The 27,224-nt window shown below is 46.5% G+C and overlaps 1 protein-coding gene across 1 annotated transcript in view; it reads right to left on the minus strand.

The window, feature by feature from the left end:
- The window catches only part of HRH3 (histamine receptor H3), a 50,384-nt gene extending 39,368 nt beyond the window's left edge, over positions 1–11,016 (minus strand). Inside the window, exons 1-2 of the mRNA XM_077252864.1 lie at positions 10,500–11,016; positions 10,077–10,243 (exon numbers count right to left, since the gene is read on the minus strand). Of these exons, the coding sequence (XP_077108979.1) occupies positions 10,077–10,243; positions 10,500–10,743 (411 nt within the window). The 5' untranslated portion in view covers positions 10,744–11,016. The remainder of the gene's footprint in view (positions 1–10,076; positions 10,244–10,499) is intronic.
- Between the last annotated feature and the right edge of the window lie 16,208 nt (positions 11,017–27,224).

Consider the following 27,224-nt stretch of genomic DNA (forward strand, 5'->3'; position numbering starts at 1 on the left):
CGTGAAAATTCTTTGTTTGTAAAAGGCTCAAAGTGTCTCTTTGGTGTACAGAAGGTTCCCTTTTTGGGGTTCATTTTTTCCCCTTCTGCTGTGGAGATGGATCCAGTCAAGGTCCGAGCTATTCATGATTGGACTCAACCCTCGTCAGTTAAGAGTCTTCAGAAGTTCTTGGGTTTTGCTAACTTCTACCGTCGTTTTATCGCAAATTTCTCTAGCGTTGTTAAACCGCTGACGGATATGACCAAGAAAGGCTCTGATGTAGCTAACTGGGCTCCTGCTGCCGTGGAGGCTTTCCAGGAGTTAAAACGCCGGTTTACTTCGGCGCCTGTTTTGTGCCAGCCTGACATCTCACTTCCTTTTCAGGTTGAGGTGGATGCTTCGGAGATTGGGGCAGGGGCCGTTTTGTCACAGAGAGGCCCTGGTTGCTCTACTATGAGACCTTGTGCCTTTTTCTCTAGGAAGTTTTCGCCGGCAGAGCGAAATTATGATGTGGGCAATCGGGAGTTGTTGGCCATGAAGTGGGCATTTGAGGAGTGGCGTCATTGGCTCGAGGGTGCTAAGCATCGTGTGGTGGTCTTGACTGATCACAAAAATCTGATGTATCTCGAGTCTGCTAAACGCCTGAATCCTAGACAGGCCCGCTGGTCATTGTTTTTCTCCCGTTTTGACTTTGTGGTCTCGTATTTACCAGGGTCTAAGAATGTGAAGGCCGACGCTCTGTCTAGGAGCTTTGTGCCTGATGCTCCTGGAGTCGCTGAACCTGTGGGTATTCTTAAGGAAGGAGTTATCGTGTCTGCTATTTCTCCAGATCTGCGACGTGTGTTGCAGAGATTTCAGGCTGGTAGGCCTGACTCTTGTCCACCTGACAGATTGTTTGTGCCTGCTAGATGGACCAGCAGAGTCATTTCCGAGGTTCATTCCTCGGTGTTGGCAGGGCACCCGGGAATTTTTGGCACCAGAGATCTGGTGGCCAGGTCCTTTTGGTGGCCTTCCTTGTCAAGGGATGTGCGGTCATTTGTACAGTCCTGTGGTACTTGTGCTCGAGCTAAGCCTTGCTGCTCTCGTGCCAGCGCGTTGCTCTTGCCCTTGCCTGTCCCGAAGAGACCTTGGACACACATCTCTATGGATTTCATTTCTGATCTTCCGGTGTCTCAGGGCATGTCTGTCATCTGGGTGATATGTGATCGTTTCTCCAAGATGGTCCATTTGGTTCCTTTGCCTAAGCTGCCCTCTTCTTCTGATCTGGTTCCTGTGTTCTTCCAGAACGTGGTTCGTTTGCACGGCATTCCTGAGAATATTGTGTCGGACAGAGGATCCCAGTTTGTTTCCAGGTTCTGGCGATCCTTTTGTGGTAGGATGGGCATTGAGTTGTCGTTTTCATCCGCTTTCCATCCCCAGACTAACGGACAAACGGAGCGAACTAATCAGACTCTGGAGGCTTATTTGAGGTGTTTTGTCTCTTCTGATCAGGATGACTGGGTGACCTTCTTGCCGTTGGCTGAATTTGCCCTTAATAATCGGGCTAGTTCCGCCACCTTGGTTTCGCCATTTTTCTGCAACTCTGGTTTCCATCCTCGTTTTTCCTCGGGACATGTGGAGCCTTCTGACTGTCCTGGGGTGGATTCCGTGGTGGATAGGTTGCAGCGGATCTGGGGGCATGTGGTGGACAACTTGAAGTTGTCACAGGAGAAGGCTCAGCGTTTTGCCAACCGCCGCCGCGGTGTGGGTCCCCGACTTCGCGTTGGGGATTTGGTATGGCTGTCTTCTCGATTTGTTCCTATGAAGGTCTCCTCTCCCAAATTTAAGCCTCGCTTCATTGGTCCTTACAAGATATTGGAAATCATTAATCCTGTATCCTTTCGCCTGGATCTTCCGGTGTCGTTTGCCATCCACAACGTATTTCATAGGTCCTTGTTGCGGCGGTACGTTGTGCCTGTGGTTCCTTCTGCTGAGCCTCCTGCTCCGGTGTTGGTTGAGGGCGAGTTGGAGTATGTGGTGGAGAAGATCTTAGATTCTCGTCTCTCCAGGCGGAGGCTTCAGTACCTGGTCAAGTGGAAGGGCTATGGTCAGGAGGATAATTCCTGGGTGGTCGCCTCTGATGTGCATGCGGCCCATTTAGTTCATGCCTTTCACGCCGCTCATCCTGATCACCCTGGTGGTCTTGGTGAGGGTTCGGTGACCCCTCACTAAGGGGGGGGTACTGTTGTGAATTTACCTTTTGGCTCCCTCTAGTGGCTACTAGTGATTTTACTCTGGGTATGTCATTCATCCCTTGTATGCTCACCTGGGTCGTTAGGTCAGGGGTGTTGCTATATAAGCTCCCTGGACCTTCAGTTCAATGCCTGGCAACGTTGATATCAGAGCTAATCTGTAGTGCTCTGGTCTTCTGATCCTGGTTCCTGCTTGATTAAGCTAAGTCTGCTTTCTTGCTTTTTGTTTTTGTTTGCATTTTTGTCCAGCTTGTATATAATCTGTTTCCTGACCTTGCTGGAAGCTCTAGGGTGGCTGGTGTTCTCCCTCCGGGCCGTTAGACGGTTCGGGGGTTCTTGAATCTCCAGCGTGGATTTTGATAGGGTTTTTGTTGACTATATAAGTTATCTTACTACATTCTGCTATTAGTAAAGTGGGCCTCTCTTTGCTAAAATCTAGTTCATCTCTGTGTTTGTCATTTCCTCTTACCTCACCGTTATTATTTGTGGGGGGCTACTATCCTACTTTTGGGGTCTATTCTCTGGAGGCAAGAGAGGTCTTTGTTTTCCTCTTCTAGGGGTAGTTAGTCCTCCGGCTGGCGCGAGACATCTAGCGACCAACGTAGGCATGTTCCCCGGCTACTGCTAGTGTTGGCGTTAGGAGTAGATATATGGTCAACCCAGTTACCACTGCCCTATGAGCTGGATTTTTGTACGTCGCAGACTTACTTGTTTCTCTGAGACCCTTGCCATTGGGGTCATAACAGCCCCCTCCACCATCATCATTGTTCTCCCCCTCCACCATTGTACTCATTACCACCTCCATAATTGCCTCCTCCCCCACCACCATTGTCCTTTCCACCACAAACATCATTGCTTTCTTCCCCACCATCATCATTGCCTCCCCCACCACCATCATCATTGCTTCCCCCACCACCATCATCATCATCATCATTGCCCCACCACCATCATCATTGCTCCACCACCATCATCAATGCCTCCAGCACCATCATCATTGTCCCACCACCATCATCATTGCCTCCAGCACCATCATCATTGCCCCCACCACCATCATCATTGCCTCCAGCACCATCAACATTGCCCCCACCACCATCATCATTGCCTCCAGCACCATCATCCTTGCCTCCAGCACCATCATCATTGCCCCCACCACCATCATCATTGCCTCCAGCACCATCATCATTGCCCCCACCACCATCATCATTGCCTCCAGCACCATCATCATTGCCCCCACCATCATCATTGCCTCCAGCACCATCATCATTGCCCCCACCACCATCATCATTGCCTCCAGCACCATCATCATTGCCCCCACCACCATCATCATTGCTTACAGCACCATCATCATTGCCTCCAGCACCATCATCATCATCATTGCCTCAAGCACTATCATCATTGCCCCCACCACCATCATCATTGCTTCCCCCCTACCACCATCATCATTGCCCCACCACCAACATCATTGCCTCCAGCACCATCATCATTGCCCCACCACCATCATCATTGCCCCCACCACCATCATTGCCTCCAGCACCATCATAATTGCCCCCACCACCATCATAATTGTCTCCAGCACCATCATCATTGCCCCCACCACCATCATTGCCTCCAGCACCATCATAATTGCCCCCACCAGCATCATAATTGCCTCCAGCACATCATCATTGCCTCCAGCACCATCATCATTGCCCCCACCACCATCATCATTGCCCCCACCACCATCATCATTGCCTCCAGCACCATCACCATTGCCCCCACCACCATCATCATTGCCTCCAGCACCATCATCATTGCCCCCACCACCATCGCCAACAGCACCATCATCATTGCCTCCCCCCACACACACACAGCTGCAGACACGCTCTGGTTCCAAGCTGCAGGGATCGCAATCAAGGATCACCGCCCTTTAGGTGCCCACCTCTGGGGTCCCCATTCAGCAGCAGCGGCGGGCAGTGTTAGCCTCAGCCTGCGGCTAACGCTGCCCGGCATTAAAGTGAAATGGTATTCACGCCTCTCCACGCCCATGGGGGTGTGGGGAAGTGTGAATATTAATTTCTCTTTAGCAGCGGGGACAGGCTCCTGTCCATCTTCTGCTCTCTGGCACCAGAAGGGCCCCCCTTAACTCAGGGGCCCCATAGCAGCTGGGTGTGCCGCTATTAGCGAATCTCCACTGGCTGGGGGGCCCCTGGAGCAGTGGGGGCCCTAGGCAGCTGCTGGCCAATATACCAGCAGGTGTCAGTGCCTGGGCCCACCGGAGAATCCTCCGGTTCTCCGGTAGGCCGTCCGACCCTGCTCCCAACATACGGACCTAACTTTAAAAGAAGAGCCAGGGACTGACACCAGGTTTCCATAGTTCATGTTGAGTGGGGACTTATTGTACCTGGCTACTAAGGTGAGGGAGGAGATAGTGGAGACATCAAAGTTGTCGAAGACCCAAAAACAGCAATGTTGAGAACTGCTGCAGCAGAAATCGGGATCGTTTTTCAGATTTGCCAGTGTGTACAGATGGCATAGAACACGAGATTCTGACAAACCCCAGATGCGGGTGAATTAGAAGCACTACCGAATTCCAGAGGCCCGCCGAGAACTGATCTCCAAGGAAGTGAAGTGTGTGCTGAATCGCAAAGTCAGTGAAGAATCTAAGAGTAGGTGGTCTAACCTGATTGTCCCAAAACCCCTATGGAGAATAGATATTCAGTATTATCGAAAGCTGAATGAAGTTTCCAGGTTTGGCGCATATCCGATGCGGCTTGTTGATGAGCTGATCAAGAGACTTGGGTCGGCAAGATACATAACCACTTTGGATCTAACAAAGGGATATTGATAAATCCTCATGTCTCAAGAAGCCAAGGAGAAAACGTCTTTCTCTACGTCCGATGGTTGTTTCCAATATGTCCGGATGTCGTTCGGGCTGCAGGGAGATCCGGCCAGCTTCCAGAGGCCCATGGTCTGGATCCTACCACCGCACAAGAATTAGACAGCGTCATGCATGGACGGCATCATAAAATTCAGCCCGGATTTGGGAATTCATCTGGGAAGGGACCACTCAGTGTTTGATCTACACAGAAAGGTGTGATTCTCTGTAAATCCCCAAAAAATGTTCCATGGGGAAAGAGGAGACCAAATACCTTGGAAATGTAGACAGTCGAGGCAAAATCAAACCCAGAACTGGCCAAAACCACTCTCAAAGAAGCGAGTTAGGGCCTTTGTGGGAATCGTGGGGTACTACAGGAGGTTCATTCCAAACTTTGCCAAACTCCTTAAAGGGACAAAATCAGTCATGGCCAAATGGACATCGGAGGCGAATACGGCCTTTCAAGAACTGGAAGTAGCTCTGTGTAATTAGCCAGTCCTGACTGCCACCACTTTAAGAAAGAATTTGTATTCCAAACAAGTCAGATTAGGAGCGGACCTTTCTCAGGAATACACGGAGAGGAGCGACCTGTTCTCTACCGGACTAGGAAACTGTCGGCATGTGAGAATAATTATTCCATGGTAGAAAAGGAATATTTAGCCATAAAGTGGGCTGTGGACACATTGCAACACTATCTCTTAGGCCGGTTTCACACGTCAGTGGCTCCGGTACGTGAGGTGACAGTTTCCTCACGTACCGGAGACACTGACACACGTAGACCCATAAAAATCAATGCATCTGTTCAGATGTCATTGATTTTTTGCGGACCGTGTCTCCGTGTGCCAAACACGGAGACATGTCAGTGTTCGTGGGAGCGCACGGATTACACGGACCCATTAAAGTCAATGGGTCCGTGTAAAACACGGACCTCACACGGACGGTCTCCGTCTGGGGTCCGTGTGCGTGCAGGAGACAGCGCTACAGTAAGCGCTGTCCCCCCCACATGGTGCTGAAGCTGCGATTCATATGTTCCCTGCAGCAGCGTTTGCTGCAGAGAAAATATGAATAATAGTGTTTAAAATAAAGATCTATGTGTCCGCCGCCCCCCCACCCCCTGTGCGCCCCCCCCCGCTGTTCAGAAAATACTCACCCACTCCCACGTTGGCTGTCACTCCTTCCTCTCTGCCCCGCGCCTCCTACTGTATGCGGTCACGTGGGGCCGCTCATTTACAAACATGAATAGTCGGCTCCGCCCCTATGGGAGGTGGAGCCACATATTCATGACTGTAAATGATCGGCCCCACGTGACCGCATACACTAGAAGCCGCGGCCAGACCAGGAAGCAGCGAGGGAGGCGGGTAAGTATTTTCTGAACAGCGGGGGGGCGCACAGGGGGTGGGGGGGTGGCGGACACATAGATCTTTATTTTAAACACTATTATTCATATTTTCTCTGCAGCAAACGCTGCTGCAGGGAACATATGAATCGCGGCTTCAGCACGATGCAGGGTACCACACGCGTGGGTACCACACGCTCCGTGTGGTACCCACTCGCCATACAGGCGGCACACGTGTGCCGCACGTATGGCCTACGTGAGTTCCCAGGCACACGGACACGGATAACTCCGGTACCGATTTATTCCGGTACCGGAATTATCTGGACGTGTGGGACAGCCCTTAGGGAGAAAATTTAATTTAGTGTCAGACCATGCCTCACTTAAGTGTATCAGGAAAAAGGTGGAAAATGCTTGTGTTACTCGGTTGTTTATAGCCCTGCAGGATTTCTGCTTCCATGTAGAACATAGAGTCGGCACTTACAGGATAATGAAGATGCCCTTCCGAGAAACACATGTGTAGTGGTAGAAGGTGAAAAGTCCATGGCTTTAAGCAGAAGAGAGGTATGTAAGATGGCTGTCGGACACCTAGTGTTTGGGAAATAAACTTGAAGTAATGCTTTACAGTAATACATACAAGAAAATGCTCTAGCACACTTAAGTTCTGAGAGGGCTAAGGCTACTTTCACACATCAGGTTTTTTGCATCAGGCACAATCTGGCGAATGTTGGAAAAAACGGATCCGGCGCAGATTGTGAAAAACTGATGCGACGGATCCATTTTTTCGACGGATCCGACTAGCATATCCAGATAATTGGATAAAAAAAAATTTGGAGCATGCTCAGTTTAAAAAAACGCAATCCGGCGCTGGAATCCGTCATTTTCCAGATCTGGCACCTTCCAGCTCCCATAGGCTTCCATTCTATTAACACATTATATAGTTTGGCATACAGATTGTTTGCACAAAATAATTTTGATCTAATTGCATGGATGGTTTAAAGGTAAAGTATAATCTAAGAAAAATTAGTAGGAGCTGAGAAAAATTGGTAATTTTTTTTCTCCAGAAACAGCGTCACACCGTATTTAAGTTTTTTGTTGATGTGGTTTATGAGGACTAAAATAAAGCAGCTGGATTTTAAATAGAAACTGTTCCTGTGTCTACCTCTTCAAGAAGCCAAGTGAGTTGACCTACCACAATATATGTATATAATTTTACTCACTTATATAGCGCCATTATTTCCACAGCGCTTTACAAACTTTATTGACACTGTTCCCATTGGGGTTCACAATCTACATTCCCTATCAGTATGTCTATGGAGTGTGGGGGGAAACCGTAGAATCCAGAGGAAACCCGCGCAAACATGGGGTGAACATACTAACTATTTGCAGATGTTGTGCTTGGTGGGATTTGAACACAGGACCCCAGCGTTGCAGTGCTAACCACTGAGCCACCGTGCTGATATATATCTAGTTATATATATATCTCCACTATATGGTGCCAGAGATATGGGCCTTTTTCCTTACTGCCTTTTATCAAAGGGGCATGGCTTACGGTAATAATGCATAACACAATAGAAAAGACACGATTATGCCAATACCAAACTTGAAGATTCAGTTTGAAGAAAAAAATATAGAATTTTTTTTTGTTTTTTTATAATGGCCTTTTTCCAAGACCCATAACGATTATTTTTCCTTCTATGCTTGGTGAGCTGACATTTTTAAGGATAACCATTTGGGGTACATATGATATTTTTATTGCTTTTTATGGCATTTTTTTAGGGAAGTGCGGCAACACTTATTTTGGTATTTTTAATGTTGGAAAAAGCAGAATAATTTGAATTGTTAGTGTATATTTTTACAAACTTTATTAAAAAAAATTTCACTCATTCTTTTTAGTTGCCTTAGATTACTTGAACCTGTAATCGTCCGATCGCTTTTGCTGTATAATGCAATACCACAGTATTGCAATATATAAGGATAAATCATGGCCTCTATGAAGTGTAGTTGGTAACTCTGGAGAGCCAAAATTGCAGCGATAGGAGTCTTGAGCATACCTCTGGCTGCCATTGTAAACCATCGATAGCCTGTGATCGTGTCACCGGTGACTGTAAATGATTATCAGCAGCGAACAGAACTTGGCTCTGGCCACTGCTGTTAAAGACAAATGCCAGCTGTGTAACAACAGCAGACGTTTAACATTTGTGGAGAAAGCTGAGCACCTAGGCCCCGGTCCACACCCCTCAACACATTCTGCGGAGATACCAAGACCGAGTATTAGGCCGGGGTCAAAGTTGCAAGTGCAATTCGAGAAACTCACGCGAGTCTCTCACATTAATACCAGGCACTGCGGCCGGCAGTCGAAACCGGAGCGTGCGGCTGCATGTATTTCTATGCAGCTGAACGCTCCGGTCCCAGGTGCCGGCGGCAATGGCGGGTATTAATGCGAGAGACTCGAGTGAGTTTCTTGCATGGCACTCGCAAATGTGACCCCGGCCTTAGGAATCTACCCGCCACCTGAGGCGCAACGCGCCACAGCAGAAGTGGCCCTGGATACAGTTGTCTTCCATCAAAAATCTAATAACAACAAGGTCAGACAATTTGGGGTTATGTTTTGTTGGTTTTTTTTGTGTGTGTGTGGGGGGAATTAATGGTATCAATAAAATTAGAAAAGAAACAGCACCCATCTTGCCTGTGGGCGGTGTTTGGTCCATTAGAGAAAATGAGGCTGAGTTGCAATACCAAACACAGCCACATATACAGGAGAGCACTATTAAAAAGTATATACAGGGTTGTAGAATATATTTGCATTATTTAACTGTTATAATAAATGGTCATCTATTAACTCATTATATAGTTTGGCATACAGATTGTTTGCCCAAAACAATTTTGAGCTAATTGCATGGATGGTTTAAAGGTAAAGTATATTCTAAGAAAAATTAGTTATTTTTTTTTGTCCAAAAACAGCGCCACACTGATTCCTAGGCTGTGTCTCGAATTGCAGCTAGGAAAATGAGAATGATTTGCAATATTTGTCAAAGCCTGTGGGAAAAAGTGGTGCTGTTTCTGGAAGACGATGCAATACCTTTTTCTTCTTCTAATGTTTGTGACTACCACAACACACTGACTAATTCTCTGAGTTCATCCTAGAAATGAATGTTCTTTTCACGGTTTCTCTTCTGACGGACGCACTTTCTGAACCATCACCCTGTTACCACTGTCAGCTGCCAATGTGAAGTTTTTCTTCGGGAAGCTTTTTGCTATTCATACGTAGTAATTGCATATGCCCCTGTACAGATTGGTGTGAAATTCATGCTCAAGTCATTCAGTCATCTCTATGGGAATATCATCGCCTCTATAACCTGAGCTGAATAGTTCCTACAGATTTCCTATAATTGACATTATAATATTGCAGAGGCTCAGCCGGATACCAAAAATGAACGGATCTCTATTTTTCTCTCCTTTTATAGTGGATGGGTTCTGGTAGCAAAGGAGTTAAGCGTCGGCGATGTCTGACACTAGGGATACATGCATTCGCCCATTGCCTATAAAATGATGGATTGTACATTATTGTCCCCTCCTCGCTATTTGCATCCAGATGCATAGATTTGCATCCAAAGCGGCAAATGCATATTATATTAACCCGTTCAGCCCCGGCTGTAGGGAGGGTGGGTTTACTTACAGCTCTGGTCACCGAAATGAACCTGTCGTAGCTGATGAGAACGATATTGAATACCGACGAGGTGCACAGTAAGTAGTCGAGTACCAGCCACAGTTTGCAAACACTTCTACCGAAGCTCCATCTCCCAGTCAGCACGTAGGGCACATAGAGAGGGATGCACAAAGCCCCTGTAAGAAGCAACAGATAAATCCTATTACTGCCTGATACAAGGAGATCAGCAACTTTCATGTATATTTAATGCTGAGATCTGGATCCTCCGTTCCTTACAAAACTCTTGCATCTCCCCAATAACATATATCCATTGCATGGACTTGGGTTGGATGTTGCACTGCTGGGGGTCCGAATGTCATTACCCCACAGCCGATTCCAGCCATACCCACATGAACAGAGCAGAGGAAGAAGATGGAGAGTTGGATACTTTACCTACTAGAAAGTCAGAGATAGCCAGGTTGAGTAGGAAGTAGTTGTTCTGCGTCCTAAGACTGGAGTCCACCACAAATGCCAACATGACCAACGCATTGCCCAAAACAGTGGTCACTATCAAAATCCCCATCAGTACAGCCAAAACCACAGTCCAGATGAAGTCAAAGTTGCCTGGTAAGGCTGCGGTACCTCCATTGCTCTTCCAGGAGTCATTCAGATGCCAGGTCTGCTGGGTGCTGGCCATTTCAGCACCCACAGCGGCCTTTAGGCTGACAGCATAGTATCCAATGGTACAGTCAGTAGATTGGGCATCTTTCTATAAAAAAGGGGCGACCAATCTAATACGATATCCAGAGGCATCCGTTTACCCCATAGTCCATCCACATCAACTTTACAATATGCAGAAACTGCATTGCTCTCCCTCTGCGTCTGCGCACCTAGTTATTATCTGTCTGAACCCATCTGCTTCCTTCGCCACCTGAATCCCTACCCCACTTCAGTAATAAAGAAACACCACCTCCCAATATCTCTAGTGCTGGACTGCACCTCCTCCATGCCTCCCCCCATCCAGCCCCAGCCAAAGCGCCTCGCACACAATTCACACACTCTACAGCCTCCCTGGCAGAGAGAGAGGAGCTCGGTTATAAATATCAGACACAATCAGCTGGAAATCAGCTTTGGAAGAAAAAAAAATCTGTTTAACCCTATCGTCTCTGGCGCCAGAGGTAGGGGTCAGAGAAAATGGGGGCAATTCTTAAACAGGAGCCTGTCCTTCCTGTTCAAAAGAATGATACAATTGAATTTATATTTTCACGTAATATGTTCAATATTGTGATATTCACTAATTCAATATCACCATCCAAGTGCAAATATACAATACAATGTAAACAAAATGATTTATTGCTCTAATGTCTGGTTGTAGTTCAATAGTAGATCATGTTCTTGCATTAGACCCCATAAAGCATGGTCTAATATACTACAGCCCCCCATGCCACCTCCTGGAAACTCATTTACATAACAATTACCCTTTGATTTTGCAGATCATATTTGATTTGTTTTAATGAGGCAGCAGACAGCCGGGCTCTTGTAGAAGGTCCAATCCATTCCTTGGCAGATATACATCAGCCTGCTGTTCATTAAGTCTGGGATTAGCTCCCTTGCTGTTCCTTCAAGGAACAGCAATATTGGCCAGGGCTATGGACAGACATTCATGAGTTAATAGGGACACAGTGGCCGCTGCTGGGACGTATGAACGTCTTGTGTTATTTATTTATTGCATTGGCTTTATATTATCAAGGACTGTGACTGTAGAGACACACAAGGATATGCACAACATAGAGGCAGACAAGGTGGCTGCTATGAGAGCCATGAGAATGGGGGCTTTCGTGATTAGGATAAACCTGTTGCAAATTTCATCTGTCAGCAGAATCGTTCAGCACTAAAACATTGTGTCCATGTGTGCAGAGTCTCACCTGTTCATTCACTGTGTTGAGAAGATAATGATTCCGGTATGTTCCAAATAAACCAGCTCATTCTCTCATAATGTATGAATGCTGATGATTCTGCTGAAAGCTGAAATCTGCAACGGGCTCAGACTCAGAGACTATCGTCATCATCATCATCTCCATCATCCATCTTATCATAATCTCCATCATTATCATCATTATCTCTATTATACATCATCATCATCTCCATTATGCCTAATTATTCTCTCAATCATCCATCATCAATCATCCATCATCTCCATCATCATCCATCATTCATCATCCCAGGTGAGACTCTGCACACATAGACTCAATGGGCCCGATTCATCATTTTATTGAAGTCACTTTTCTTTTTTTTCCTTGTGGTATTTTCTGACACTTTTTGCCCCAAATTCCTCAAACTCGCACACTTGATTCACAAATTTGACGCAAAATCAAAGATGCTTTTAATCAATTTTTTTTGCAACTTTCTAAGCACCAGATCCTTTGAAAAGTCGTAAAAATGCGCCAAATTGAAATCTCCGTAAACTTTACTCCAGGCAAGGACTTGAGTGAGATTCGCCAAAACAAATTGACATTGGTTAAAAGTCACATTTCATGAATTTGTTTAAAACATTTGGATAAGCAAAGTTGTTAAAGAAAAATAAAAAAGACTTAAAAATGAAAGACAACTTAAAAAGTGGTATAAAAGGTATAGCGAACAAGGCACAATTACTATAGCCACCAAAAAAGAGAACAAATTAATCCAGAAAAGTAATGATGAACTAGGGCAATGTCTTATCCTACACCAATCTCCCTCTACATAGTGACCTCCACACTAGCAAATAAGTAAAAGGAGAAAATACCACCAGGCTCACTGCCATGAGGGTGCCCACATTCCTTCTAGCAGTAGGGAATGTGGTTCAGTTTCATCATATCACCTTGAATGATAGCACTCTGCACCCCATCCCCAAGATATTTTCATATTCTTGTCTATTGTTCCATCTAGTAATACTGCTTAGCCACATTGCAATACCTCATAGTCTATACACAAGGATGGCGCGGTTTCTTAAAGACAATTTAAAAAAAAAATTCTGTACAGCATTTGTATCTTACAGTTACTTCTACATGTGCATCTAAGGCCATGTTCACACGTTCAGTATGTGGTCAGTATTTTACCTCAGTATTTGTAAGACAAGACCAAGAGTGGGTGATAAATGCACAAGTGGTGATGTGTTTCTATTATAATTTTCCTCTAATTGTTCCACTCCTGATTTTTGGCTCACACATACTGGTATAAAATACTGACCGTGTGAACATGGCCTTAGGCTACATCCACACTTTGTGTAATTTGTACAGAATGATCTACTACATATTCTCGTCAATATTCCCGAAAATGATACCCGGGTTTGTATACTTAACCCCTTCATGACCGTGGGATTTTTCGTTTTTCCGTGTTCGTTTTTCACTCCCCTCCTTCCCAGAGCCATAACTTTTTTATTTTTCCGTCAATTTGGCCATGTGAGGGCTTATTTTTTGCGGGACGAGTTGTACTTTTGAACGACATCATTGGTTTTACCATGTCATGTACTAGAAAACGGGAAAAAAATTCCAAGTGCGCTGAAATTGCAAAAAAAGTGCAATCCCACACTTGTTTTTTGGTTGGCTTTTTTGCTAGGTTCACTAAATGCTAAAACTGACCTGCCATTATGATTCTCCAGGTCAGTATGAGTTCATAGACACCTAACATGACTAGGTTATTTTTTACCTAAGTGGTGAAAAAGAAATCCAAACTTTGCTAAAAAAACCCCAAAAAACAAAAATGGCGCCATTTTCCGATACTCGTAGCGTCTCCATTTTTCATGGTCTGGGGTCGGTTGAGGGCTTATTTTTTGCGTGCCGAGCTGGCGTTTTTAATGATTCCAATTCGGTGCAGATACGTTCTTTTGATCGCCCGTTATTGCATTTTAATGCAATGTCACGGCGACCAAAAAAAGTAATTCTGGCATTTCGATTTTTTTCCTCGTTACGCCGTTTAGCGATCAGGTTAATGCTTTTTTTTATTGATAGATCGGGCGATTCTGAGCGCGGCGATACCAAATATGTGTAGATTTGATTTTTTTTATTGATTTATTTTGATTGGGGCGAAAGGGGGGTGATTTAAACTTTTATATTTTTATTTTTTTTTTCACATTTTTTTAAACTTTTTTTTTTACTTTTGCCATGCTTCAATAGCCTCCATGGGAGGCTAGAAGCAGGCACAGCACGATCGGCTCTGCTACATAGCAGCAATCTGCTGTTCGCTGCTATGTAGCAGAATTGCAGGTGTGCTGTGAGCGCCGACCACAGGGTGGCGCTCACAGCTGCCGGCGATCAGTAACCATAGACGTCTCAAGGACCTCTGTGGTTACCATTCTGAAGCATCGCCGACCTCCGATCATGTGACGGGGTCGGCGATGCCTTCATTTCCGGCCGCCTGGCCGGATGCGGTAGTTAAATGCCGCTGTCTGCATTTGACAGCGGCATTTAACTAGTTAATAGCGGCAGGTGAATCGCGATTTCACCCGCCGCTATTGCGGGCACATGTCAGCTGTTCAAAACAGCTGACATGTCCCGGCTTTGATGCGGGCTCACCGCGGAGCCCTGCATCAAAGCAGGGGAGCTGACATCGGACGTACTATACCGTCCGATGTCAGTAAGGGGTTAATACTTTTAATGACTCGTTAGGTCACTTTACTCATTTTGTGAGTTGTGTTCATGTCTGCCTGGAATTGATGGGAAATAACAGGAGCTGTTTGTGGTTGATCGCCTATTAGTTCCAGGCAGCTACTTACCACGGTTTCTCTGCAGGGAAAGAAGCAGCACGCCGGGAGATTGTAATGTTCTCAAGACATACTGCCCTCTTCTGAAAGTATAGGGTTTAATTTCATATTTAAAAAAAAAAAAAAACCTTCTGATCATGGGGACAGACTTGTGTAAGAGATGAACAGATAGCGATTTCAGCTGGCTCTCAGCACCTCATTATTCTTATCTTTCTAGTTAAAATACACAGATCATATATCAAGTTGTGATGGTGTAGTTTATAAATGTGTAGATAATCAGGCAAAAGTGGGTCCATTTTTTTTGTCTATTGACCTTTGGCTCGATTTTGAGCCATGGCTACTTGATGGATGAACCCTCTGCTCTGTAGGAAGATTGATCTTCTGAAAGCCTAGATAGGTCCACCAGGGTCTTCTCTGCCGATAGGCTGATAGTGTCAAGCCATTGGGTTGCTGGTCTTCCTCTTCACCTTGTTCCTTCTCTTCGCACCATGATGTCCTTCTCAAGTGATTGCTCTCTTGGTATGATGTGACCAAAGTAGGCAAGTCATAACTTGATGATCCTTGCTTCAAGTGATATATCTGGCTTGATTTATTCCAAAATTGATTTATTTGTTTTTTTTTGCCTTCCACCACAATTAAGGTCATATAATTAATATCATCTGTGTTCTTCCAGAACATACAGTCAATAGGAGCGGAATAGTCCATAGGTGGCCAAGAAATCTGCATGGTGCAAATCACCACAATATACAGTAAAGACAACGTTCTTCCAGGAGGTTCCAAAAATACAAAGAAAATCTTTATTGCAACCACACATGTAGATAATGGCAATATATTGAAATATCTGGTCATTATCAAGCTTAAAAAAGACCAGAAAGGGTGACTATCTTGATATTAACTACGGTACTTGTATGGGGCAATACAGAGTGTTTTGTACTTTTGGAATCTCCTGGAAGGTGTGTAGAAAGCCCATTATAGTATTATGTTCATTGTATTAATGTACCTAAAATGAAAAATAGAAAATGAAACAATTTTGCCAATAATGATCAAACTTCTCTACTGATTGTGACTACAGCTCCTGTGTCAACTAATGCATTTCTATGGTTACCGATCACAGAGCGCAAACATTCTCCTTAGGATTTTTATTATTATTATTATTTATTTATATAGCACCATTGATTCCATGGTGCTGTACATGAGAAGGGGTTACATACAAATTACAGATGTCACTTACAGTAAGCATACTAACAATGCCAGACTGGTACAGAGGGGTGAGAACACTGCCCTTGCGGGCTTACATTCTGCAGGATTATGGGGAAGGAGACAATAGGTTGAGGGTTGCTGCAGCTCCAGTGTTGGTGAGGTGGTAGCTTCAGTAGTGATGAGGAGGCAGCGGGGTCAGTGCAGGCTGTAGGCTTTCCTGAAGAGATGGGTTTTCAGGTTCCGTCTGAAGGATCCGAATGTGGTGGATAACCGGACGTGTTGGGGTAGAGAATTCCAGAGGACGGGGGATATTCGGGAGAAGTCTTGGAGGCGATTGGGTGAGGAGCGGATAAGTGTGGAGGAGAGAAGGAGGTCTTGGGAGGACCGGAGATTACGTGAGGGAAGATGACACTTTTGTGAAAGCAATAAACTGTAGGTTTATTTCAGAATCCTGATGTGCTGGATTCTTCATGCCCACCCACAGTAATACCCATGCCTTGATGCCTATTCATAGTGAGATAGCATAGCGCCCTTTAATGGGAGTTTCCATATACTGTATGATGTAGCCGTTATCATAAGATCCTGGCTGTGATTGCCAGCCATTATAGCAGTTGTCTGCAAAGTGAGACTCTTAAGCTCCTGCGTAACTACAACTCCCAGCATATCATGATAGTCTGCTACTGCCAGGTTATGCTGAGGTGCAGCTACACAGCAGCTGGAAAGCCCCAGGTTATAGCCCACCATACTGTTTCTCCAGCTATTCAGCATATCCTTGGAGAAGGAGCACAGATCACCATCGCTGGCTCTACAGAGATGGTGTGGGATGCCAGGCTTTCCGAAAGATGAGTCTTCTTTGTGCAATGTTTACATATCATATGGATGACAGTCTGAAGCGCTGTCTCGCTGACAAGGTAATTTCTCAGATTCAATACAACCTTTTATTGTCGGGTCATGTCTACTTTCATTTCTTCCCTCAGAAGGGAAAATTAATTTTTTTTTTCAATAACCAAGACAAGGAAATAGTCACTTCCATAAAAAACCATTGCAAACAAACACACAAGATGTAAGGGACCTCGGTTCAGGGTGCAAATGATGAATTAACCGGTCAGCAATAAAGCTTTGCCACAGCTTTAATCTCATCCATTGTTTTACTCCTACACCGCCACTCGAAAGGCTTAGTCCCTGCAGTTCTCAGAAAACCCATATACAGTGTCTATGGAAAGCCAAGATGAATTAAAGGAAGTTTACACTTGCAATATATTAAAGAACCCCTTTACTAAAAAAACATAACTTTGGTTGACAACCAATATGGCCCCCGTAATCGTTCCCTGGGAGTTTGTCACTCAACAGGCAAATTTGTAGTTGGGTTAAGCCCATTCGCAGCATGCAAAAGAAAAAATCACCAAAAAAGCAGCCAAGCTTACCAATGCCAGGTCACAATGATAATGCACTGCAGGATGCAGCAAGTCCAATGGTAAACAGGCCGAGGTAGAGAAGCATGGCCCTTAAAAACAGTACTTCTACAGGTAGTGCATCGGCAGAGGTGTATCTAGGTTTTCTGGCACCCAGGGCAAGAATTCAGTTTGGCCCCCACCCTTTCCAAGCACATATGCAATTTGCACACTTAGGCTGGCGTCACACTACCGTAGAATATGGGCGAGTGCTATGCGAGAAAACATTGCATAGCACTCGGACCAGTGTTAATCTATGGGGCAGCTCACATCACCGTTTATTTTCTCGGGCGTATTCAGCGAGCTTGTAAAATCGGAGCAGGCTGCAAATTGTCACCGAGACTTGGCCGAGACTCGCTAATGCAAGCCTATGGGTGCGAGAAAAAAAATCACAGCAGTTGGACCATGCGAGTGCTGTCCGATTTTTACGTACCGGTGTCCTTTGAAAAGCAGGCAAGTCATGTGCCGCATACAGTAAAATTACACTGATAGGTTAGAATACATATACAGCTCTGGCAAAAATTAAGAGACCACTGCACAGTTTTATAAAAATCAGCTTCTCTACATGTCTGACAGTCATTCCATTCCAGTGTCAGTTGAATTCCAAGCAGATTACACCTCATTCTCGTACTTAATGTTCTTCTGATTAGGTGATCACCTGAACCAAATCTTATTGAACGAAGGAAACTATAAAAAACATTGCTATGATGTTCACAATCCTTTTGCAATAGGACAAGAAAAGTCTTGAGTGAGGAAAAGAAGTGTTCAATTCTGGCTTTACTAGCAAAGAGACACAGTGAGCGTCATGTTGCTTCCATCCTTAAAATTTCTAAGACGGCAGCCCATTACAACAAAGTCAAGCAGCAGACATTTGGGACAACAAAGCAACAGACGGGCAGAGGGCGAAAACGACTCTCCACTGACTTGGGATGACTGTCATCTTATTCGAAAGTCAATCAACAATCGCAGGATGACATCGAGTGACCTACAAAAGGAATGGCAACTGGGGTGAAGTGCATGGCAAGAACAGTTCGCAACAGCCTCCTAGAAGCAGGACTCAAGTCATGTAAAGCTAGAAAAAAAACTTTAATCAATGAAAAGCAAAAGAGAGCCAGGCTGAACTTTGACAAAGACCATAAGGATTGGACCATAGAGGAGTGGAGTAAGGTAATCTTCTCTGATGAGTCTAATTTTCAGCTTTGCCCAACACCTGGTCATCTAATGGTTATACGGAGACCTGGAGAGGCGTGCAAGCCACAGTGTCTTGCACCCCCTGCGACATTTGGTGGAGGATCGGTGATGATCTGGGGATGCTTCAGCACGGCTGGAATTGGGCAGGTTCTTTGCGAAGGACATATGAATCAAGCCGCATACAAAGTTATCCTGGAAAAAACAGTTGATTCCTTCTACTCAGGCAATGTTCCTCAACTCTGAGGACTGTTTTTTTCCAGCAGGACAATGAGCCATGCTACACAGCTAGGTCAATCAAGGTGTGGATGAAGGACCACCACATCATATCCCTGTCATGGCCAGCCCAATCTCCAGACCTGAACCCCATTGAAAACCTCTGGAATGTAATTAAGAGGATGATGGATAGTCACAAGCCATTAAACAAAGAACTGCTTTGTGTACCAGGAGTGGCATAAGGTCACCCAAAAGCAATGTGAAAGACTGGTAGAAAGCATGCCAAGATGCATGAAAGCTGTAATTAAAAATCATGGTTATTCCACAAAATATTGATTCCTGAACTCTTCCTGAGTTAAAACATTAGTATTGTTGTTTCTAAATGATTATGAACTTGTTTTTTTTTTGCATTATTTGAGGTCTGCAAGCAATGCATTTTGTTGTTATTTTGTCCATTTCTCGTTTTCAGAAAATAAATACAAAATTTATTGCTTGGAACTTCGGAGACATGTTGTCAGTACTTTATAGAATAAAAGAACAATTTAGATTTTACTCAAAAATATACCTATAAAGAGAAAAATCAGACAAACTGAACATTTTGCAGTGGTCTCTTAATTTTTGCCAGAGCTGTATATATAGAAGTCAGTGACACACATATATTTGTATATATATTTCATAGATAGAAGAAAAGCCGGCAATTCATCTGTCATGTTCTGTAAAATCACAGCAGGAACCGACAGGATAGAAGAGATGGATTACATACAGTAAATACAAATGGAATAGGTAGATATATAGATGTCAGTGACAAATTCAATTAGTACAATGTATGTGTAAATTACTGGACATGTATTTAATTAATAAAAGATTATTTTCATAACCAGCAGAGGGAAAGCCGACGACCTTTATAGTTGACATCACTCAACTTCTCGACCACCTCGTATGGCCCTTGCCACTTGGCCAGGATTTTGCTTTGCACGGTGGGGGATCAACACAAGCACCTAGTCCCCAGGGCTAAACTGTCTCAGCTTCGCAGCCCGGTTGTAGACCCTCGCCTGCCTGGGCTTCTTGTGCTTGAAGGAGACTCTCTTTCACAATCGGTATCACCCTTGCAATTTGGTCCTGCATTTGTACCACATGCTCGATGACACTCCAGTGGGGTGTAACTTCTGCTTCCCAAGTCTCCTTCGCAACATCTAGAAGTCTCCGGGGGTGCCGTCCATATAACAGCTCGAATGGTGAGAACCTCATAGAGGCCTGTGGGACTTTCCTGATGGAGAACAGTAGGTATGGTAGGAGCCAATCCCAATCTCAAACATCATTCTCCATGACCTTCTTCAGCATGGTCTTCAAGGTCTTATTGAACCTCTCCACCAGGCCATCTGTCTGTGGATGGTAGACCGACGTCCTAAGTTGGGTAATCTGGAGGGCCTTGCACAACTCCCTCATTATGTTGGACATAAACGGTGTCCCCTGGTCTGTCAAGATCTCCTTCGGCAGGCCAGTCCAGGAGAAAATATGGACTAGTTCTCGTGCTATAGTCTGGGCAGAGGAGTTTCTAAGGAGTACCGCTTCCGGATACTGCATAGAATAGTCTATTAACATGGGGATGTACTGATGACCCCTGGCAAACTCAACTAAGGGCCCTACTAGGTCCATGGCAATCTGGTCGAACAGGACTTCGATTATGGGTAACGGAACTAGGGGACTACAGAAGTGGGATACAGGGGCAATTAGGTGACAGGTAGGGCAGGAGCGGCAGAAATTAACAATGTCCCTGTGACACTCAGGCCAGTAAAACCTATGAAGGACTCGTTCTTGGGTCTTATCTACACCTAGGTGCCCCCCCAAGACAAGAGCATGGGCCAGATCTAGTACCCTACGTCTATATGGTTCTGGTACTAATAGCTGCTCTGATACTTCCCTTCTCTTTTTAGTGACTGGATATAGCAACTCCCCATTGACCGCAAAGTATAGGAACCTGCTGTCGGCCCCCGGCTCTTGGGCAACCTCATTTATCACAGTCACATTTTCCTGTACATTTTTCAAAGTGAAGTCCTAAATTTGGGCAGTCCCAAAATTCCCACCAGAAACCCCCGGTTCAGGAATTTCAGTCTCACTGGTCACTATCTTGTCCTCGTCACCAGGCAGGACACACAAGGGGAACTCATCTATCTCTGACTGTGACAGCAAACCTTCGACCACCCTAACCTCATGGGACTCCGTATCCCGGCTTGTTTTAACCGACATTCTGGTGACAGATAGTCCTTGGCATCCTCGTGGATACAGCGTACACCCACGTGTTTCCTTGTGGCCCTTACCAGGGTCACCAAACTCCCTGAGTCTAAGAGTCCTGTCACCAGCACCCCATTTATTGACACTGGGCGGGGTAGGCATAGTAGGAGCAGTGCCTCCCTAGGCTACAGTCCATCTCTTTGGAGGACACAGGACAGCAGGCAGCTATGTGTCTAGAACCGTGGCATTTCCAGCAAAGCAAGTCTTTACCCATGGTCTTTGACAACCCTTCAGTGACCCCTTGGGATCTAGTACTCACCCAATGGTGGATTTACTACCCCTATTTTGGGGCTCAGTTTCTCTCTGGGTACCCCAGTATGAGGATGCACCACCCCCTGGCTTTCTTAGGGCCCTCTCGACCACCTGTAACCATTCCACTAGGACCACCAGTTCATCTGCATTTTGGGGATCTCCCTGGGCAACCCAGGTCTGCACCAGCCTAGGAAGGGAGTGCATGAACCTGTCCATGACAATGCGCTCGACCATCTGGGCTGGACTGGAGGATTCCGGCTGCAGCCATTTTTGCACCAGATGCAGTAGGTCAAACATTTGGGACCGAGGCGGTTTGTCCCCATAATACGCCAAATAGTGAACCCGATGTGCTCTGACCGACAGTCACTCCTGCACGTGCCAAAATTTCAGTCTTTAACTTGGCATACTCCTGCGCATCCTGTAATTCCAAATCATTATAGACCTTCTGGTGCTCACCAGTCAAATAGGGGGCCAGCACCTCCTCCCACTGCTCTGGCGGTAGCTTCTCACGCTCCGCTACCCGCTCAAACACAGTCAAAAATGCCTTCACATCATCACCCAGGGTCATTTTTTGCATGGTTCGTCTTACCGCCTTCCGGACATACGTGTCGTCACCTGGACTTGGGGGGGGAGGAGCTGCTGGCCTTCCACGAACCCCCTCTGTAGCAAGTGTGATGCAGCGGTATGTCAATACACAGTGAAACGGCAGTGACCCAAACAAGTTCAAACAAAACGTTCTTTTATTGTGTTACTTCACACAGTCAATATAGTATACGGCTTCTTCATACAGTCCATTAATAATGCATGGCTATATGACGCAGTCAATACACAGGCCGAACTTCCCTCTGTCCAGTTTCCCTGGGTGACCGCACGCCGGTAAGAAAGTCTCTGTACTCACTCAGCGCACTGCACTCTTTATCCTCTGGAGTGCAGCCGGGTACAAATAAGAAAGTCTCTGTACTCACTCAGCGCACTGCACTCTTTATCCTCTGGAGTGCAGCCGGGTACAAATAAGACAGCCCAAGATGCAGGGTGTCAGTCCTCTGGTTCCTTTAGCCTCTGTGCTGCTCCACACAGAGAGCTCTGCAGACAACTGCCCTGTCTGCTTCCAAGAACACACTGACACACCTCCCCCACTACTACAGGGCTTTTTAATCAGTCACTGCTTCATTATTCTAGTTACAGCCACACCTGTGTCTGTAATAGGGCCTCATGCTTCCATGCACATTCTGCAGAGCACATACAGCGCCCCCTAGCTGTAACAGGTGTCACTGCCTCACACAAGTCAATCTACTGCTGGTGTTGCTGGTGCTGCATCTGCAGTGTAGGCAGCTTACTTGTCTTCTGTTGTGCCATCTGTTGCTGCTGTAATTGCTGCTGATGTTGTAGTTGCTGTTGCTGCTGTGCTTGTAGTAGATGTTTGAGCAGGTCCTCCATCTTGCCTGATGTCCGCTGGCTTGTGACCGTCACACGTATTCGCTGGAAACGCTGCCCGCACTTCTAACACCACCTGTGGTAGACCGGCTCCCTCGGCTGCACACGCAGGTAGTCAATAGAACACTGCACCTTTAAGGGTTTAGTACAGGATAAACCAAGGCTTTAAGCACAATAGTAAGCACGTTTCTCTGAGCAAAAACAGCAAAAACAAAACGGTAGCACTACGTGCAGTCCTTGCACTAGTGGGGGTCAGCTCACTCAGGGTTAACAATGTCCTTGCACAAACACTATGTGCATAAAAACTCTCCTGGAGTCTTCCTCTCCAGGCTTTCAATGGCCAAGCCTAGCTGGAGTTCAGCTATTTAAGCCCAGATCATGTTACTCTCCATCATGTGACTGATCACATGATCTTGACATCACACAGGTCCTGTCAGGACTTTGCATGTGGAGATATGGTAGACCCCCTTCTACCTGCTCTATGGAGGTCCACTAAAACTGTCCCTTAACATAACTCTCATTTCATACTGTCAACACATAGTGTGCTGGAGGAAACTACGTTGGTCTTACATCACTGGCGCCATCATGTGCGCAGTGACGCGTATGTCCGCTCCATCACTTCACCAGTGATTATGCATACCTCCCAACTTTTGAAGATGGGAAAGAGGGACAAAGTTTGCGGCGCGCTTTGCGCGCCGCGGCAAATTTTAGGCCACGCCTCTGACCACACCCATTCATAATTAGTCACACCCATATCCACATCCCAACCACACCCATTTAGCACTGCCGATCACACTGTTTCATATACAATAATTATAAACAAAAAAATATGGCCACACAGTGCCCCATACTGTATAATGGCCACACATGATGCTCCATACTGTACGATGACCACACATGACGCTCCATAATATATAATGACCACACATGACGCTCCATACTGTATAATGAACACACATGATGCTCCATACTGTATGACCGCACATGATGCTCCATAGTGTATAATGACCGCACATGATGCTCCATACTGTATGACCGCACATGATGCTCCATACTGTATAATGAACACACATGATGCTCCATACTGTATAATGACCGCACATGATGCTCCATACTGTATAATGACCCCACATGATGCTCCATACTGTATAATGGCCGCACATGATGCTCCATACTGTATAATGACCGCACATGATGCTCCATACTGTATGACCGCAAATGATGCTCCATACTGTATAATGACCGCACATGATGCTCCAGACTGTATAATGACCGCACATGATGCTCCATACTGTATAATGACCCCACATGATGCTCCATACTGTATAATGACCGCACATGATGCTCCATACTGTATAATGACCGCACATGATGCTCCATACTGTATGACCGCAAATGATGCTCCATACTGTATAATGACCGCACATGATGCTCCAGACTGTATAATGACCGCACATGATGCTCCAGACTGTATAATGACCGCACATGATGCTCCAGACTGTATAATGACCGCACATGATGCTCCAGACTGTATAATGACCGCACATGATGCTCCAGACTGTATAATGACCGCACATGATGCTCCAGACTGTATAATGACCGCACATGATGCTCCATACTGTATAATGGCCGCACATGATGCTCCATACTGTATAATGGCCACACATGATGCTCCATACTGTATAATGGCCGCACATGATGCTCCATACTGTATAATGGCCACACATGATGCTCCATACTGTATAATGACCGCACATGATGCTCCATACTGTATAATGACCGCACATGATGCTCCATACTGTATAATGACCGCACATGATGCTCCATATTGTATAATGACCGCACATGATGCTCCATACTGTATAATGACCGCACATGATGCTCCATACTGTATAATGGCCACACATGATGCTCCATACTGTATAATGACCGCACATGATGCTCCATACTGTATAATGACCGCACATGATGCTCCATATTGTATAATGACCACACATGATGCTCCATACTGTATAATGACATACAGGCACGCAGCTCACACACAGGCACGCAGCTCACACGCACGCAGCTCACAAACACATGCAGCTTTGACACAAATGCATCACACACGCAGCCATCACACACACACGCAGCCATCACACACACACACACGCAGCCATCACACACACACACGCAGCCATCACACACACACACGCAGCCATCACACACACACACACACGCAGCCATCACACACACATGCAGCCATCACACACACACGCAGACATCACACACACACGCAGCCATCACACACACACACACACGCAGCCATCACACACACACACACACACACACGCAGCCATCACACACACGCAGCCATCACACACACACAGCCATCACACACACACAGCCATCACACACACACAGCCATCACACACACGCAGCCATCACACACACGCAGCCATCACACACACGCAGCCATCACACACACACAGCCATCACACACACACACACACACAGCCATCACACACACACACAGCCATCACACACACGCAGCCATCACACACACGCAGCCATCACACACACGCAGCCATCACACACACACAGCCATCACACACACACGCAGCCATCACACACACACGCAGCCATCACACACACACACGCAGCCATCACACACACACACACACACACACACACGCGCAGCCATCACACATGCAGCCATCACACACACACAGCCATCACACACACACGCAGCCATCACACACACACACGCAGCCATCACACACACGCAGCCATCACACACACACACACAGCCATCACACACACACAGCCATCACACACACACAGCCATCACACACACACACCCAGCCATCACACACACACAGCCATCACACACACACGCAGCCATCACACACACAGCCATCACACACACACACGCAGCCATCACACACACACGCGCAGCCATCACACACACACAGCCATCACACACACACGCAGCCATCACACACACACACGCAGCCATCACACACACACACGCAGCCATCACACACACACACGCAGCCATCACACACACACACACAGCCATCACACACACACAGCCATCACACACACACACGCAGCCATCACACACACACACGCAGCCATCACACACACACGCAGCCATCACACACACACGCAGCCATCACACACACACGCAGCCATCACACACACACACACGCAGCCATCACACACACACACACGCAGCCATCACACACACACACGCAGCCATCACACACACACACGCAGCCATCACACACACACGCAGCCATCACACACACACGCAGCCATCACACACACACACGCAGCCATCACACACACACACACGCAGCCATCACACACACACGCAGCCATCACACACACACACGCAGCCATCACACACACACACGCAGCCATCACACACACACGCAGCCATCACACACACACACACACACACACACGCAGCCATCACACACATCACACACACACAATCTCCTCTGTGATGCAGGGGCGGCTGATGTCCATGTGCAGCTCTCTGCTGAAGTCTTCAGTCTCCTGCTCACAGCTCTGCACTATCCCGGCACCTCCCCCGTCTCTCCTTCTCTGCCGGGATAGCAGCTAAGAGCAGAAGCCGGAGCTCCGTGCACACACAGCCAGAGGTAGTGAATCGCTGACCTTTCTTCTTGATTGCTGCAGGCTCTCTCCTTCAGCGTGGCAGCGCCGCACAGGGGGCGGGAGGGGGGGTTGGGTGTTGCGCGGGCGGTCAGGAGGCAGCTTTTATAAAAAAAAAAAAAAAAAACAGGCTCTCTCTACGTCCCGGAAGTGGGCGGGGCTTCACCGGCGGCCGCAAATTCGGGATTTTAAATGCCCGAAGCGGGACAGCGGGACCCCGGTGCCAAAGCGGGACTGTCCCGCTGAAATCGGGACGGTTGGGAGGTATGATTATGTTATATATATATATATATATATATATATATATATATATATATATATATATACAGCTTTGTCGCCATTAAAAGGAAGGGTGCCCGACACATTTCTTGCACAGGGGCCCCAAGCTGTCAGTGTCCGCCCCTGTGTCCACAGCTCGGACTGCAAGTACAATGTGCAGTAGCGTAGCTACTGGGGGGGCAGAGGGGGCCATCGCCCCGGGCCCAGTCACATGAAGGGGCCCACAGGGAGCCAGGGCCACTTCTGTGACGAGGCAGGAGAACACCGCATAGGAGCAGAGCAGTATAATGTCTGCTCCAGTCTGACGGAGACTCTGCACGCTGCTAGCACAGTGGCGGCTGCAGTCTCCCTCCTGCAGTGAATGGTTTCGCCCCTCTGACCTGATCACGAAGCTTTTCCTGGCTGCAGTTTTCTTCACTCTGTGCACGCTGGGATTGGCTCAGGCACGCTGGGTCCTAGTGCCCA

Source organism: Ranitomeya variabilis, chromosome 4 (genome assembly GCF_051348905.1).
Source record: "Ranitomeya variabilis isolate aRanVar5 chromosome 4, aRanVar5.hap1, whole genome shotgun sequence".
NCBI lineage: Eukaryota > Metazoa > Chordata > Amphibia > Anura > Dendrobatidae > Ranitomeya > Ranitomeya variabilis.